Source organism: Salvelinus alpinus, chromosome 1 (assembly GCF_045679555.1).
Source record: "Salvelinus alpinus chromosome 1, SLU_Salpinus.1, whole genome shotgun sequence".
NCBI lineage: Eukaryota > Metazoa > Chordata > Actinopteri > Salmoniformes > Salmonidae > Salvelinus > Salvelinus alpinus.
The window spans coordinates 72,867,099-72,886,134 of NC_092086.1; the positions used below are offsets into that span (position 1 = coordinate 72,867,099).

The 19,036-nt window shown below is 41.2% G+C and overlaps 1 protein-coding gene across 2 annotated transcripts in view; it reads left to right on the plus strand.

Annotated features, from left to right (window-relative positions):
• Window positions 1–19,036, plus strand: part of LOC139530066 (transmembrane protein 132E-like) — a 368,068-nt gene that overhangs the window by 240,625 nt on the left and 108,407 nt on the right. Inside the window, exons 1-2 of one of the 2 annotated variants that reach the window (XM_071326131.1) lie at window positions 15,646–16,374; window positions 16,916–17,855. In XM_071326131.1, the coding sequence (XP_071182232.1) occupies window positions 16,296–16,374; window positions 16,916–17,855 (1,019 nt within the window). In that variant the 5' untranslated portion in view covers window positions 15,646–16,295. Of the gene's footprint in view, window positions 1–15,645; window positions 16,375–16,915; window positions 17,856–19,036 lie in introns of those variants that run through there. The other variant, XM_071326137.1, reaches the window with a different exon arrangement.

A 19,036-nucleotide genomic window follows, 5' to 3' on the forward strand; every position in this document is an offset into this window, starting at 1 on the left:
AGGACTACTTTTCCTGGTACTCCTGGTTGTTATGGTGATCTGGCTGTGAGTTTTGGAGTGCATTACCATGGGAACAAGCAAAGTAAAAGCTGTGCGTGTGCGTGCGTACGCGCCGAAGGAGTTTGAAACAAATATATATTTTTCTCCCACCGAAGGGCACAGAGGCTGTCGGCTCAAAATCCCCAACTCGGTCCGGGGGCAGTGCATGACACTGTGAAGCGTTCCTTTACAATAGACTTGGTTTTCCTGAATAGCCTCCCCAGCAATTGCCAAGCTAATGAAATAATGTTTTTCCGCAACTTATTTCGATTGAGTAAAATTTTGCATAGGAAGTGATTGTTACAAATGTGTGTAAGTTACAGTTGAAGTCGGAAGTTTACATACACCTTAGCCAAATACATTTAAACTCAGTTTTTCACAATTCCTGACATTTAATCCTAGTTAAAATTCCTTGTATTAGGTCAGTTAGGATCACCACTTTATTTTAAGAATGTGAAATGTCAGAATAATAGTAGAGTGATTTATTTCAGCTTTTATTTCTTTCATCACATTCCCAGTGGGTCAGAAGTTTACATACACTCAATTAGTATTTGGTAGCATTGCCTTTAAATTGTTTAACTTGGGTCAAACGTTTCAGGTAGCCTTCCACAAGCTTCCCACAATAAATTGGGTGAATTTTGACCCATTCCTCCTGACAGAGCTGGTGTAACTGAGTCAGGTTTGTAGGCATCCTTGCTTGCACACGCTTTTTCAGTTCTGCCCAGAAATTTTCTATAGGATTGAGGTCAGGGTTTTGTGATGGCCACTCCAATACCTTGACTTTGTTGTCCTTAAGCCATTTTGCCACAACTTTAGAAGTATGCTTGGGGTTATTGTCCATTTGGAAGAACCATTTGCGACCAAGCTTTAACTTCCTGACTGATGCCTTGAGATGTTGCTTCAATATATCCACATAATTTTCCATCCTTATGATGCCATCTATTTTGTGAAGGTCACCAGTCCCTCCTGCAGCAAAGCACCCCCACAACATGATGCTTCCACCCCCGTGCTTTACGGTTGGGATCGTGTTCTTCAGCTTGCAAGCCTCCCCCTTTTTCCTCCAAACATAACGATGGTCATTATGGCCAAACAGTTCTGTTTTTGTTTCATCAGACCAGAGGATATTTGTCCAAAAAGTACGATCTTTGTCCCCATGTGCAGTTGCAAACCGTAGTCTGGCTTTTTTATGGCGGTTTTGGAACAGTGGCTTCTTCCTTGCTGAGCGGCCTTTACGGTTATGTCGATATAGGACTCGATATGTTTCCTCTAGCATCTTCACAAGGTCCTTTGCTGTTGTTCTGGGATTGATTTACACTTTTCGCACCAAAGTACGTTCATCTTTAGGAGACAGAATGCTTAGAATGCATGGTCCCATGGTGTTTATACTTGTGTTCTATTGTTTGTACAGATGAACATGGTACCTTCAGGTGTTTGGAAATTGCTCCCAAGGATGAACCAGATTTGTGGAGGTCTACAATTTTTTTTGGTGGAGGTCTTGGCTGATTTCTTTTGATTTTCCAATGATGTCAAGCAAAGAGGCATTGAGTTTTAAGGTACCCCTTTGAAACACATCCACAGGTACACCTCCAATTGACTCAAATTATGTCAATTAGCCTATCAGAAGCTTCTAAAGCCATGACATCATTTTCTGGAATTTTCCAAGCTGTTTAAAGGCACAGTCAACTTAGTGCATGTAAACTTCTGACCCACTAGAATTGTGATACAGTGCATTATAAGTGAAATAATCTGTCTGTAAACAATTGTTGGAAAAATTACTTGTGTCATGCACAAAGTAGATGTCCTAACATACTTGCCAAAACTATAGTTTGTTAACAAGATATTTGTGGAGTGATTGAAAGACGAGTTTTAATGACTCCAACCTAAGTGTATGTAAACTTCCGACTTCAACTGTATATCTTAGTACTACTGATACTTTAATAGGATGATTTATTGTTCCTCCCAGAGACTGTCAACCACTGTAGTATGGAACCCCATTTACATTGTCAAACATACAGGTTCTCTTACTGTTCTATGGCACTTTTGAATGTAACCTCAAGGCTGGACCGAAGCATTTCTGAGCCCTTTTTCCAAAAAAGCACTTGAGCTACATTTTTTTTAAACGTATGTTTGTCAGGGTGATAGCAGACAGTGTGAAAGCAATGCTTTTCTGCTGTAATCTTTCATCAACCTCCGCAGACACCCTTTCAGTCAATGGACTCATTAGTGTTCCCAGTTGACTAGCTCTATCCATATTGCTTTCTCTTTCCTTACTCATTAAGCAGTCTTCAAAGTGAAATCAATCCTCCTTTGTGTGGCCATGGTGTCTCTTACTGTGTGAGTGTGCATGTGTGACGAGTGTGTTTCTTCAGAGCGGAGACCAGGGTTGCACCTCCTGAGTCAATTAAAGCTAGAATCTACAATTGGACCTTTAAATGAATTACGTATACTCATTGATTGTTGAATAATATAACTTATAAATGCCTCATGAACTGTCGTACCCCACCAGAACCCATAAGCTTGTTTTACTCCAATGTTTGTAAGCAACCTGAAGGTAAGCAAACACTGTATAGCCTAAAACTATAATTTTGATATCACGGATGGTCAGTCCATGCGTCCGTAGCTCTGTCTATGAATTTGAGAGTGGTAACATTTCTCCAGGCCCATCCTTCAGCTTTTTACCAAAACAGATTGGTCTTTGTTATTGTTTCAGCTGCGAATTCTAGCTTTAAGTGGAGAAATGTAGCTCATCAGACAACAATGATCCTGATTTCAAGGTTGGTTGTTTTAGGTAACAATACTTTTTTTGCTTATTACAATAAACCATTACCGTTCAGGTCCTGTCGACATTGTATCTTTTGATTGAGTTATTCAAAATAATCATTTCCACAACAAAATGATTTTGTCTCACTCCCGAAACGTTTTATTTTGTTACAATTGAATAAGGCCCAAAGAAACATGACATAATATATTTTTTGGGGCCAGGCCTCAGAGGTGAAAACACAAAAAGCAACATTTTGGGGCCAAATGCAGGAGCTGATCGTAGAAGTGCACCAAGATTTTCTTCCACTTTATAGCCTATACTAACTCGAGCATCTCATCATGGAATCCTAATTGGCAGATGTTTGCTCAAACCAATGAAATGATATTTGTCCTTACAATAGCATCTTACTAGCAACTTCTGTCCCACAGTTGTTTGCTGTGAGATGACTGTATGTATTGTTAACACCCACCCATTGGTCAACTGTTCCTCAAATAGTGTTAAAGTCAAGGACAAAGTTCTGAGAGGAAAAAGTACAAGGTATCTAATCAACAGATCAAGGTGTGCACTATGTTTTCTGTACATTTTAATGTAAATTAATGCAAATGTTTTTATTTTTATAAATCGATACTTGGAGTCAAAGTTTCAATACAATATTGTAAAAAGATCAACTGTATTGATTTTATTCACAAGATCAACACTATTGCAAAATATATAATTTATGTATCTATAGCAGTGGCTATTAGTGCTGATAGAAACAGTAAAAAATAAGAAAGCGTCTCAGAGGCCCAAAAACATAAAGTTTCCCTCTCCTCTACTATTCTGTTCCCCATTCTTACAATGACACTTTTATTGTGCGCATACTGTAGGTGTTTGATATGCATCGGTCCGGGAGAAACGATCTCTATTTCTTTTGGTGCATGCAGGAAGCAGACAGGCATTTCACTGTTACTGGCCAAGATGCGGCCAGTCATCTGCCCACGTTAAAGCCTCACTATTTCCCCCAGTTTCTGTACTTAACCAGCTCTGTTCTGGTTCTATTATGTATTTTTGAGACTGTGAATGTCTACAGGTCTGCCCTGAACGTGCCCAACCGCTGAATGTGAAAAGCATTTGGTGTCAGCGTTGGGGTTTAAAAAATCAATCTCATTCTAATGGTATTATATTGCTGTTTTCTTCTATGACTGATGGTGATTAGGGATACATTAATCAGTGCCTTGAGGCATCTCAAGCAGTAATCTTCTTACTTTGGGGCGGCAGGTAGCCTAGTGGTTAGAGCGTTGGGCCAGTAACCGAAAGGTTGCTGGATTGAATCCCAGAGCTGGCATTGTAAAAATCTGGCTGTTAACCCACTGTTCCCCGGTAGGCCGTCATTGTAAATAAGAATTAGTTCTTAACTGACTGACCTATTTAAATAAAGATTAAATTAAAAAAATATATATAAAAATTATAATAATTTAAAACCTATGATTCCCTTTGTTTGTGATGTGATTGTCAACACACACAACTCTGAAATGTACCAAATTAGTTTAAAATGTGTTTGAATTAGGTGTTCGACATCCCAGATAAAAACTGTATGTCATTTTGAATAACGTAAGCGATAACAAGTTTTGTTTAGATGTTAGCTAGCTAAAATTCAAACATGTAAGACAACACATATTTTTATTATTTAAACATGAACATGTCACAGTGCCATTTTACATCTTACTTTTAAGTCTTGTAAATTGACTGGCATGTTGTGTTTTGGCTATCAGACATAATGAAGTGAATGAAAACTGAATGGAAACGTACACAGTACATTTCTGGTGTCGATTAAAATAGACAATCCTCAGGGATGGGGAGAAATAGGTATGTTGGCTTTCAACAAGAATTTAATCTACACTTTTTATTGTGTTAAACATTAATCAAAATGATAGTGCAGATTGTTTTAGAGGATTACTTTTTATAGCTGCCTATTTGCGTAGCAATTTTGGATGAAATTGTGAAACTTTTTATGACACATGAATATTCAACAACTGCCCAAATTGCAGTATCATTATCTCCGTGAAATGTGATTTTGAAAATATCTTTAGACCATGAGAATATTGAGCGGCAAGCACAGACTACTAATATTTGCTTTGTTCTTTGACATCAGCCGTTTTTATTTTAAGTTGTAAATAGTTTCTGTAGTGATTGACTGAGTATAAAATGTTTGGAGTGTTTTTTCAACCTTAATACCTTATAAGATCGATATTCTGTGCAATGTATTTTTTTTAAAGCAGCCAAAGATATTTAGGATAGATATTAGTATCTCGGTCGAGAAAGCTGTCGTTCACTTTAAACGCTCAAGCAACCTTTCCTTCCCCTGTCCTTGAAGAGGCATTTACTCACTTCCCTGCCATGCCCATAAAATTAATTGCTCTGCATATTTTAACCTGCGTCGCTCTGCTCATAACACTGTGTCTATATTTTCACTTACTTTGGCAGGCTGCTTTATATGTGACACTGTAGCCTTTTCATGGCACCAGGAAACCTGTGCTGTTATTTAAAAACAGAATAAAACAACTCTGTTGTTGTTGTACATATTTGTAACATAATTAATTATTAAGCAAGAATATGCTTATGTAGCATGTTCCCTGTTCAGTGTTGGCCTATTTCACAAAAACTGTGATTTGCACATTTCAAAGGTGCATACTGTGTAGTAATCCAAGTATTTTCACTGGTATGTGTGATTTCCTCGCTAGGCTCTAAACCATCCAACGCCTTATTGATGCTCCCTTCCAGGGGATTGTGTGGGGGTGTCTGTGCCACCTCGTTCATTTTCACAAGGCTTTGGGGAGCTTGGAAGGCGAGGCAAAAAGAGTAGAAAACTGGTTGTTTGGATCCTGGATGGTGATTTGCTTGACAAGCAGCGTGACACACTATGCCTGCTAATAGTTTCATAATCTGCAAATCATCACTGTTCATGTTGCTGTCCAAATAATAATCTCTTGTATTTATCTCAACTCGCACACTATTTCCCCTTGGTTCCATCCTAGCATTTAGTTTGGTACAGCGGGGGTTAATATATGCCTCGCTGTCTGCCTGTCCGACTTTGGAAACAGTGTTTCACTTTTGAATTTCGATCTCTGTACCATTCATAGAGAGTGAAAGTTGCCCAGACGAGACAACTTTTTCTGAGACAGGCGAAGTCGCGCTTCAATGACATTATCATGGCCATTCCCAAGTAAATGTCAATAGAAAAAAAGCTCAAACAAACTAAAATGCAGCTAGAGTACTTTCATTCCAGTTTGAGTTAGCTGAAGTTGGCTAGGTAGCTAGCTAGCAAGTGACATGAAGTTATCCAGCCTGCATACTTTTCAACAGTGGAGATTTGTTTGAACCTTGCTGTCTGTCTCTCCAACATTTGCAACATTGTTTCAATATTCAAATTCGATCTCCAGCTGCCCCATAGTAATGAACGTGTCGGGACAGCACAGACAGGCAGGCAGCGTTTCTCAGCCAGTCGAAATCATGAATCAGCTGGCACAATTTGTATGGAGCGAAACGAAATGCAGCTACAGTGGTTCCTCCTTTAAAAGTTGCGAGCTTACACCGCTGGACTTAGAGGTACCCAGTGTCAATGCTTCATTGCTCCAGACTACCGCTAGAGGGAGTTAGAGCACTCATTATGCATTTGGGTCCCAAGGTTTTTATATGAGCAATCATATTGAGTGGTTCCAATGATGAATTTGATGCGAGCCACCCGTCCCTGGTGACTTTCTTCAGCAAAGATGGCTGACAAAACATTACGGGGGAAGCAAATGTAAGTAGTTAAAATGTCATAACGAGTCAAGCAAAAAATGTACAATTGAGAGGAATATGTTAGTTAATGATTGTGCATTTTTTGGTCATAAAGTTAATTTACCAAAATCGCTATTTAGCAAGTTTTTTTTTCAGTCATACCCAATACCAGGTGTATCAAACTCGATTATTTGAATGATGCTGTGTCTGCATGTATGCATTACAATTATACACTTCAGTGTTTAACACTCCTGCTCCTGGGATATCAATGATTACACATTGTAACTATGCAATAGACGAGAAACATGATTTAAGTAAAGGCTGATTTGTAATTCATATATACAGAATAAAAAACAGTACATCCTGCCAGCATGCCCACAAGCGTGCTGAATGACACGTGGAAGAGAGCGAGGAATGAGATGGGAGTAACAATCCAGGCTATAATAATGTAATGAAACAAGCAGGGAGCAGGTTTCGAACCCTGAACATTCTAGCCCGAAGTCCAGCATGCTATCAACTGTGCCCAAATGTACTAATTGGGTTTGGGGCCGATTAATAAGTCTAAAAACACTTTATCAATTGAAATCTTTAACATGTGGAAAGGGGGAAAAGTTTATTATTAGTTTTTCACAAGCGTAGCAGGATGGGCTATTAGCTGAACAAAAGACTATTCTACCTTTACTAAAGAATTGTCTAATTGCCGAGCAAGTTGTGATCCCCCCCAACTTGCAACAAATCATTTGTATCTATCTTTCCACTTCTACCTACACACGGTTAATGTTCTGAAAAAATATATAATGCAAGTGTTGCACACCAACAGATGGAGAAATCTCATTTCAACAATAATCTTCATTTTAATTTGACTTTACAAACAACAAGAGGGCTAAATTGGAGTGTCTTTTTTCAGAACCTAGACCTATATAAAATAACAACTGGCTGAGGTAGGCTATGAGGCTTAACTGCCTAATAGAAGTAGGATTTATTTTATTACCCCTACTTACAATAGCAACTGGTCAAAAATGTAGCATCCTACATGAAACAATCATTTAAAGAAAAAAAGTCTGCACGTTCGAACTAAATCAATGTAACCAATAATTAAAAGCGCACATTTGTAAATCCCAAACTCTAAACGTAATTGGAAATATAGATGTGGCATTGTGGTTACAATAAAGAATGTGTTTAGATTATTATTATTAGATATACTGTAGGCCTACCGAAGGTGTTGTAGGTCTTTTATTTATTTATTTATTTATTGTTTAATCTTTATTTTACTACATAAATGTCTACTTACTCTGCTGGCGTCTTGACCCAGTTTATGCCCTCATTTGCAATGCAAACCCGGTCGGCAGTGTGTTTTGGGTCATTGTCTGCATTTGGAGAAGAAAAAAAGACATTTAGCCTAACAGCCAAAATGAGGTACAAAAATAGAAATATACATGTAAATAGGCCTAAACGTAACAAAATATTGCTATAATCCTACCTTGAAAGAAACGATGTGTACCCAGAAACACCTCTGACAGAGTCCAGCATATCTCTTGATATTTTCTTCCTCAAAGAAATCTCGAGCCATGATACCTGAAAAAGGAGACAAGAGTGAATTATTGTTTAACACATAATAGTCCGTGAGGTGTAGGCAACAAAAGTTTATGTACCTTTTGCTTCGTAAATAGCCAAACAAACCATCAAAAATCAAATATGGGCCTGGTCCCTGGCGAGAGGTTGCCCCATACAGGGATTTTAAGCGGATGCTTGGGACTCGGCTTGCTTGATCTTCTTCCTCTTTTTCTGTAGCAATTATGAGCAAATTGCTCAAGGGCCACGGTTGATTCGTCTGTGAAGATGACATTATTGAATATCTCGCCAGCTTTGATCCATTACTAGGTCTGTAGGACGTGAAGTTCTTTGTTTGTCAGACGAATCATTGGGTCGAAACTACAGAACAGTACAAAACAAGCGAACACACATAATTAATGTTCATATTTATTTAAAGAGCATATAAAAGTTAGAAGCAAAAGCCTACAATTATTTTAGCACAGTTTTGCGCTGCTCTGAGGCAAATATGGGGACTGGTCTTGATAAATCAATCAGATTTTTTTCACTTAATCTCCATTTGGGTATTGGTTAGACAATAATTAGAAAATTAGGGTGCAGAAATGTTATGCTCTTAGTGTAACCTTTATTTAACTAGGCAAGGCAGTTAAGAACAAATTCTTATTTACAAGGACAGCCTACTCCTTCCTCGTGCCCTATGGGGATTCGTTAGTTAAATAGCCCAGTACTATACTGCCGACCGTCACGTTGTACAGCGCCACATTTTCCATTCCATCCTAATGGAAACCCAGAGTTTTTTTTTCTTGGAATAGGAAAAACATAATTTGAATCAAATTAATTAAGCAAGTACCAGTCAAAAGTTTGGACACACCTACTCATTCCAGGATTTTTCTTTATTTTTACTATTTTCTACATTGTAGAATAATAGTGAAGACATCACAACTATGAAATAACACCGGTCTCCCGCGTGCCCCGCATTCTGTAGTACAGACATGGCCTGCTCTTCCTTATGTAAGGAATTAGGCACTTTCACATGTTTACTACAGTATGTATTACTACAGTATTACTACAGTATGTTTACTACAGTATGAACTTGTTGGCTGCTTTTCCTTCACTCTGCGGTCCAACTCATCCCAAACCATCTCAATTGGGTTGTGGTCGGGTGATTGTGGAGGCCAGGTCATCTGAAAAACAAATGATAGTCCCACTAAGCACAAACCAGATGGGATGGTATATTGCTGCAGAATGCTGTGGTAGCCATGCTGGTTAAGTGTGCTTTGAATTTTTTTTTTTTATCGCAAAACACCCCAACACCAACACACCTCTTCTGTGCTTCATGGTGGGAACTAGACATGCAGAGATCATCCATTCACCCACTCTGCATCTCACAAAGACACGGCGGTTGGAACCAAAAATCTCCTTTTTTCTCATATTTCTTGGCCCAAGCAAGTCTCTTCTTCTCATTGGTGTCCTTTTGTAGTGGTTTCTTTGCAGCAATTTTACCATGAAGGCCTGATTCACGCAGTCTCCTCCGAACAGTTGATATTGAGATGTGTCTGGTACTTGAACTCTGTGAAGCATTTATTTGGGCTGCAATCTGAGTTAACTCTAATAAACTTATCCTCTGCAGCAGAGGTAACTCTGGGTCTTCTTTTCCTGTGGTGGTCCTCATGAGAGCCAGTTTCATCATAGCGCGTGATGGTTTTTGCGACTGCACTTGAAGAAACTTTCAAAGTTCTTCAAATGTTCCATATTGACTGACCTTCATGTCTTAAAGTAATGGACTGTCGTTTGTATTTGCTTATTTGAGGTGTTCTTCCCATAATATGGACTTTGTCCTTTATCAAATAGGGCTATCATCTGTATACCACCCCTACCTTGTCAAAACACAACTGATTAGCTCAAACGCATTGAGGAAAGAAATTCCACACATTAACTTTCAACAAGGCACACCTGTTAATTGAAATGCATTCCAGGTGACTACCTCATGAAGCTGGTTGAGATAATGCCAAGAGGGTGCAAAGCAGTCATCAAGGCAAAGGGTGGCTACTTTGAAGAATCTCAAATATAAAGTATATTTGATTTGTTTAACGCTTTTTTGGGTTACACCATATGTGTAATTTCATAGTTTTAATGTCTTCACTATTATTCTACAAATTGTAAAAAAATTAATAAAGGAAAAACCCTTGAATGAGTAGGTGTGTCTGAACTTTTGACTGTTACTGAATACGGGTAAGATAGTCTAGCTTAATACATTTTCAGATATTACACATTTCTAATTTTGATAGAAAGTGGTTTCATTTCAAGTTAGTGTACTGTTAGCTAGCTAACGTTAGCTGGCTGGCTCGCTAGCTAACGTTACATGTATGATCTTATTATTCGTATCTCAGAGTCATTTGCTTGCCTAGTTATAGCCTAATGTTAGCTAGCTAACATTGAACCTGGTTGATTAGCTACCCGCAGATTCATGCAGGGTAGTAACTTCATGGGTTGGGATGATGGTTCATTACTTAGCTACAGTTGAAGTCGGAAGTTTACATACACTTAGGATGGAATCATTAAAACTCATTTTTCAACCACTCCACAAATATCTTGTTAACAAACTATAGTTTTGGCAAGTCGGTTAGGACATCTACTTTGCGCATGACACAAGTAATTTTCCCAACAATTGTTTACAGACAGATTATTTCACTTATAATTCACTGTATCACAATTCCAGTGGGTCAGAAGTTTACATACACTAAGTTGAATGTGCCTTTTAACAACTTGGAAAATTCCAGAAAAGGATGTCATGGCTTTAGAAGCTTCTGTAGGCTAATTGACATAATTTTTGTCAATTGGAGTTGTACCTGTGGATGTAATTCAAGGCCTACCTTCAAACTCAGTACCTCTTTGCATGACATCATGGGAAAATCAAAATAAATCAGCCAAGACCTCAGAAAGAAAGACCTCCACAAGTCTGGTTCATCCTTTGGAGCAATTTCCAAATGCCTGAAGGTACCACGTTCATCTGTACAAACAATAGTACGCAAGTATAAACACCATGGGACCACGCAGCCGTCATAGCGCTCAGGAAGGAAATGCGTTCTGTCTCCTAGAGATGAACGTACTTTGGTGAGAAAAGTGCAAATCAATCTGCGAACAACAGCAAAGGACCTTGTGAAGATGCTGGACGAAACAGATACAAAAGTATCTATATCCACAGTAAAACGAGTCCTCTATCGACATAACCGTAAAGGCCGCTCAGTAAGGAAGAAGCCACTGCTCCAAAACCGCAATAAAAAAGCCAGACTACGGTTTGCAACTGCACATGGGGACAAATATCGTACTTTTTGGAGAAATGTCCTCTGGTCTGATAAAACAAAAGTAGAATGGTTTGGCCATAATGACCATCGTTATGTTTAGAGGAAAAAGGGGGAGGCTTGCAAGCCGAACACCATCCCAACCGTGAAACACGGTTGCAGCATCATGTTGTGGGGTTTTTTGCTGCAGGAGGGACTGGTGCATTTCACAAAATAGATGGCATCATGAGGATGGAAAATGATGTGGATATATTGAAGCAACATCTCAAGACATCAGTCAGGAAGTTAAAGCTTGGTCGCAAATGGTTCTTCCAAATGGACAATAACCCCAAGCATACTTCCAAAGTTGTGGCAAAATGGCTTAAGGACAACAAAGTCAATGTATTGGAGTGGCCATCACAAAGCCCTGACCTCAAACCTATAGAAAATGTCTGGGCAGAACTGAAAAAACGTGTGCGGGCAAGGAGGCCTACATACTTGACTCAGTTACACCAGCTCTGTCAGGAGGAATGGGCCAAAATTCACCCAACTTATTGTGGGAAGCTTGTGGAAGGCTACCCGAAACGTTTGACCCAAGTTCAACAATTTAAAGGCAATGCTACCAAATACTAATTGAGTGTATGTAAACGTATTACACCAGAAATAAAAGCTGAAATAAATCATTCTCTCTACTATTATTCTCACATTTCTCATTCTTCAAATAAAGTGGTGATCCTAACCGACCTAAAACAAGGCATTTTTACTTGGATTAAATGTCAGGAATTGTGAAAAACTGGGTTTAAATGTATTTGGCTAAGGTATATGTAAACTTCCGACTTAAACTGTAGGTATTCTTCTTGTCCAGATGGGATAGGGCAGTGTGATGGCGATTGCATCATCCATAGATCTATTGGGGTGGTATGTGAATTGCATTGGGTCTAGGGTGTCGGGTAAGGTGGAGGTGATATGATCCTTAACTAGCCGCTCAAAGCACTTCATGATGACATAAGTGAGTGCCACGGGGCGATAGTAATTTGTTCAGTTACAATCGCTTTCTTGGTTACAGGAAGAATGGTGGACATCTTGAAGCAAGTGAGGGAAGCAGACTGGGATAGGAAGATATTGAATATGTCTGTAAACACTCCAGCCAGCTGGTCTGTGCATGCTCTGATGATGCGGTTGGGGATGCAGGGACGGCAGCCTTGCGAGGGTTAACACGCTTAAATGTCTTACGTTGGCCACGGAGAATGAGAGCTCACAGTCCTCGGGAGCGGCCTGTGTCGGCAGCACTGTTCTATCCTCAAATGGGCGAAGAACTTGTTTATCTTGTCGGGGAGCAAGACGTTGGTGTCCGCGACGTGGCTGGTTTTCCCTTTTTAATCCGTGCTACTCCACTTTTTTCTGTACTGACGTTTTGCCTGTTTGATTGTCTTACGGAGGCCATAACTGGACTGTTTGTATTCAATCGTATTCCCAGTCACTTTGCTGTGGTTAATTGTGGGGGTTTGCACTTTCAGCTTTGCGCTAATGCTGCCATCTATCCACGGTTTTTGGTTTGGATAGGTTTTAATCGTCACAGTGAGAACAACATCCCCTGTACACTTCCTGATAAACTCAGTCACCATGTTAGTGTATACTTCAATGTTATTCACAGAGGGAACCCGGGAACATGTCCCAGTCCGCAAGATCAAAACACTCTTGAAGCATGGATTCCGATTGGTCAAACCAGCATTGAATAGACCTTAGCACGGGTAATTCCTGTTTGAGTTTCTGCCTATTGGAAGAGAAGAGCAAAATGCAGTCGGGATCTGATTTCCCGAAGGGAGGGCGGGGAAGGGCCTTGTATCCATCCCGGAAGGGAGAGTAATAATGGTTGAGAGTTGTTGAAGCGCGAGTACTACAGACAATGTGATGATAAAACTTTGGTAGAGTTTTCCTAAGATTTGCTTTATTAAAGTCCCCAGCTACAGTAAATGCGGCCTCAGGATATGCGGTTTCCAGTTTGTAGTTCCTTGAGAGCTGTCGTGGTATGGGCTTGAGTGGGACTGTACATGGCTGTGACGATAACCGAAGAAAATTCTCTAGTTCTCGGCATTTGATTGTGAGGTTTTCTAGGTTGGGTGAACGAAAGGACTCGAGTTCCTGTACGTTACTACAATCACACCATGAAACATACACCTCCGCCTTCTTCCCCGAGAGTTCTTTATTCCTATCCTCACAATGTATTGAGAACCCAGCTGGCTGTATGGACAGGGACAGTATATTCGGAGAGAGGCATGATTCCGTGAAACATAGTATGTTACTGCCCCTGATATCTCTCTGGAAGGAGATCTTTGCCCTGAGCTAGTCTACTTCATTATCCAGGGACTGAACATTAGCGAGTAAAATACTCAAAAGCAGTAGATGGTGTGCATGTCTCCTGAGTTGGACTAAAAGTCCACTCCGAATACCTCTTCTCCGCCGGCGGTGTCTTGGAGTAGCCTATGGGATAAGGGGGAAACCGAGCCCATCACTTTAGTTCACAGATTTATAGCAACACTGGTGCTTACTTTTTATAGCAGTTTAAAGTGATCGATGTAGAGTTCATTATTTTTGTGAAACAACTTTGTGCCAAAAAAGAAAGGAGCTAAAGCTATTTTTCTGGTTCCATTTCAACCAAGCGAGTTTGTGGTAAAATACAGCCTCATTATCTACACAACACTGCCCCCACCGTCGTGCAAGCAATAATATTCTCCATAAAAAAAATGCAGAGGAAATTGCGTTGCATTGCGCCGTAGGCAGGACTGCGTACTACAAGGAACCACCCATTTTGTGATGAAAAATGACATTCACGTACTGCGTTGCGCTACTAATCGTCGTGTTTCGTAAACTGCGGATTGGCTCTAAATGGTAATGAAATAGCCCCAACCTCAACATCCAATTGTGGTCAGACATTTTCATTAATCCCCATCAGGGAAAGTGACCTGATAGATGGAAAGAACCCTGAGGTGATGCTAGCTACTCATTGATATCCCCCACCCAACAGATGGGTATCATGTAACGGAGCATGCAACAGGAAGAGAAGCCAATCAATTTGGCCCTTATGTCTAATAGGAAGCCAAATAGGGGGGGGGGGGGGGGGGGTATCAGGTTTCCTGTTGTAAGCCCCATCTGCGCCCCCATCCACCCCGACCCCACTTTGATACAGCAGCAAAGGAAAAGTGAAAGGAGGAGCACCCCCAGTGCATTTGGGCCCGTAAATCATGCCCCCTCAATCAGCCCGTACATCGGGCTGGAGTACACAGAAGGAGGGAGGGGGAACTAAACAAGAGCAATCAGTTGTGTGCATAACGCGTGTTTAGAAAGGGATGAAGAGACACTCAAGTAGCTAATGTCTCGTAATGGAACGGCGCTGCTCTGCAGAGCTGAGAGTATCATGTCAGACCCCTTAAGAGGTACTTCATTGCCTGGCCCTCAGACTGCCAGAGTCTAACCACACTGCAGGAGCACACCATATGGTTCAGACCACTCGGCAGAAATGTACTCATGTTCCTCAAGCAGTAAACTAATGTAGCAGGCGTAAAATATATGCCTGAAATTAGACCCTCTACATAATGGTATTGACGAGAAGGGAAAAAAACTGTACTGGGAATACTGTTCAACCAGTCCAATAAATGTGGAGGAAGAGTTCAAATGTAGTGTTGCCTTGTTAACGTCCATAAGCGGAAGTCGAGTCATGGGCTCTCTTTCCATTTTCCCTGAATATCAGAACATTGGTTGTTGGGAACTCGGCAGAGGCTACTCAAGCAGATGCGCAGAATCAGCCGTAGCCCTGTGGAAAATCGGATACATGACTGACAAGAACTGATAAAAAGTGTTCAAGAACATCTATCCCATTACGAGATGAGAATTGTTCTGTTTATGTTCTTGATGTGGAAATAAGTGAAACGGTTCCTGGTGGAATGAACAACAGGCCCCTTCATCTTTTCGACCCCCTATTGAGCGTGATGCTGAGTGTAGGCTTGGACCACACACACATCCAATAATTCCTTTCTATTTTATTGTAGGAATTCCAGGCACTTGGGGGACAGAAGTAGTCAATCCCCCACCCCCAACCCTCCCCAGGCATCCTCATTATCTTTCTCGGGGGGCCGTGGCAGAAGAAGAGGGGACAGGCCGAGCTAATTCAACTATGATCTTTACCTAATCCCCCCCTTTCTCTCTTTCTCCCGCTCACTCTCTTTGCCTGAATGCATTCAAGTAGTACATCCCTCCCCCATTCCCACCCCTCCCGTCCAACACACATAGACACTCATTCACTCACACACTCTGCCTCACACAAACACGAAAGCCTCTTCCTGAACATGTCCAGTGGGAGAGGATGAATCGAGCTGAACAGTATTTTTTTTTACGAGTGTGTGTGTGTGGTGCAAGAGTCCTTTGAGGCCTGTGTGTCTTAGCGCTGTCTGGGAGCTCAAATGTTGATTATAGACTGAGGCTAGGTGTGGCGAGACAGGGCGGTGTCAAGGCTTTGTCTACAGTATTAAACCCGGGCTTGCGAAGAGGGGTTTGGTCTATCAGGGACAGCTGCCAGAGTGGAGCTACATGTGTGGACTGGATTCAAAGAGCTTCTGTGGGTTTATGCTGTGGACCACGACTGCACCAAAGGGAACATAAGCACAAGTTCAAGAACTTCTGTAGATCCCCCACAGCTGTGTGCCGCAGCGCAAGCAGGGGAACCACCAGGAATCTGTTCTAGTACTGCGAATATCTGAGGAGATTTATGAGAGAAACGTGGAGTTTTTTTTTAAAACTGGCAATCTGTTAACTTGGTGACTGCAAACTCACTCTCTACTGATGATTGGATATACTCTTTTGAAGGGCTATTTGAGGATATATACTTTCAATGCCAGGCGATTTGGAATATGGGACTTTTAATCTCTGATTTGGTCTGTCTGGAAAGGCTTTGGCACATTTATTTCATGTTCTTGGTACTATTGATAAGTATGTAACATCAATGCTGTTTTTTTATTTTATAGCTTGGGGGCACATGTTTTTATTTGTTCTCTTTTCCCAGAGTTTGTCATTCGATAACACGTTTGAGTGTTTGTTCCCACTTTATTTTGTTCTAAAGTATCTCCCTATTTCACTTTTACATTTTGTCAAATATCTTGTTGTTTTGAAAGCTTGTGTGTTTTGTCCATTCGTTAGCTTCTCTGTCAGTTTTAAAACTGACTATTGGTGTGTTATTGAACTCGAGGAACAACTGGTTGAGTGTGTGGTGTTGAGCTGTTTATCTTGTGAACAGCAGGTACGATAAAATCAGAGTCATGCAGCTTGTTTACTTATACAACCCATTTCATTGGACACAATGGGCAATCTGCCTGCAGGCCACTTGACACATACTGTTCTTTATCAGATAATTATTGTTATCTGTGGCAGTTTCATGTGAAGAGCTGTTGTAATTTGCAAAAATGGAAAATACATGTTGCATTGTAAAGATTCTAACCCTTTACTCTCTCTCTTTCTATCTCTCTGTGTTCAGCGTTTGCAGGTAAAGTATCCCCGACTAGCTCAGATGCTCTCTTGAGATCTTCGGCAGTCACCCCCACCCCCACCCCTCCGGACATCTACCTTCCCGCCAACTTCAAGCTTTCCAACGCCCAGCTGGCCTTCTTCCTGCGAGAGACCAGGTCCTCGGGCCAAAGCAACGGTAGCCCCACCAACAAACACCCTCTCCAGCGTTCCGAGAGCTTTGTGGTCTTCCAGACCAAGGAGTTTCCCGCCGTTAACATAACCTTCGGCCCGTTCACCCAGGACCAGAGCCTATCCAAGGACCTCCTCCAGCCCTCCAGCCCTCTGGACATCCTCGGGCGGCTAACGGTCAACTGGAAGGTCCGGGCCTTCATCGTCCAGTCGAGGGTGTTATCTAGCAACCCCGTGGTCCAGGTGCTCTTCTACATCGCCGGTCGCGACTGGGATGACTTCAAGGTCCAGGACAAGCTGCCCTGCGTCAGGCTCCACGGCTTCCGGGATGTGCGCGAGATCAAGACGTCATGCCGCCTCCGGGGAAACCTTGCCCAGTGCTTGGCCCAGCTGGAGTTGCCCCCCACCTGGTTCAACACCAATGTGGCCCCTCTGGGACGCAGGAAAAGCTCCAGCGACAGCCTGGTCCTGGAGCTGAGCGGGGAGTCCCTCCAGGCCGAGCTGTACTACACCCTCCATGACCCGGACAGCGGAGGGGAGTGCGGCGAGAGCTCGGGCCGCAGAGGAGGATCACGGGGCGAGCCTCCCTCTCAACATCCCCTCCTCCGCATTGGTAGCATCAGCCTGTACCATTCCAGCCAGAAGCAGCTGGTGGTGGACAAGCAGCTGGATAAGAACATGTTCCTGAGGTTGCCTGAGAAGTCGCTGAAGCCAGGAGAGACCCTCAACATCTTCCTCTACCTGGTGCCCAATTCCACAGTGGAGCAGTTCACCCTCAAGTAAGTGTCTCTTTCTCAATTAATCTTTCCTGGATGCATCACATCTTCTTTCCTAGCCTTCTTCTCAAAATTATTTAGAGGAGAAGGTCAGAGGAAAGGGACCTTGGACCTTCTCCTCCAAAACAGTTGAGGACGCAATGAATTGAAGTGTGTGCTTTCAGAAGGAAATATTGTCAATAGGACTGGGATTTGCCAGGAACCTCACGATATGTTATTATCATGATACTTAGGTACGATACTTATGCGATTTTCACAATTCTATATGTATTGATACTGTGATTTGCGATTCGATGTTCCAAACATATTGCTCACCATATGTCTGCTGCAGAGTGACGAGAGAGTCATGAGAAAACGAGTTTTGATCAGTAATGGAAATAAAAGAACTGAAAACAAATTGGCTCCCTATTTAAAAAGAGGATGGAGAACAAGCTTTAAGGATTAATACTGTAGTTTGTGCAGGTACAGCCAACTAGCGCTAAAATAATGTTGTAATATTGTGAAAACGATATGATATATCATCAAAAGTAACTGGACATCTCTAATGGCCAACGCGTTACTTACTGCCTTACATGTTCTTGTGGCAATTACCAAGGTATGGCACTGTGTATATATATATATATATATGTATATATATATATATACAGTGGGGCAAAAAGTATTTAGTCAGCCACCAATTGTGCAAGTTCTCCCACTTAAAAAGATGAGAGAGGCCTGTAATTTTCATCATAGGTACACTTCTACTATGACAGACGAAATGAGAAGAAAAAAAATCTGAAAATCACATTGTAGGATTTTTTATGAATTTATTTGCAAATTATGGTGTAAGGCAGTAAATAACGCTTCCCAGTTCTTTAAATATACAGAACCAGTCAAAAGTTTGGACACACCTCATTCAACGGTTGTTCTTATTTTTACTATGTTCTACATTGTAGAATATTAGTGAACATATCAAAACTATGAAATAACACATAGAATCATGTAGTAACAAAAAATGTGTTAAACAAATTAAAATATATTTTAGATTCTTCAAAGTAGCCACCCTTTGCCTGAATGACAGCTTTGCACACTCTTGGCATTCTCTCAACCAGCTTCACCTGGAATGCTTTTCCAACAGTCTTGAAGGAGTTCCCACATATGCTGAGCACTTGTTGGCTGCTTTTCCTTCACTCTGCGGTCCAATT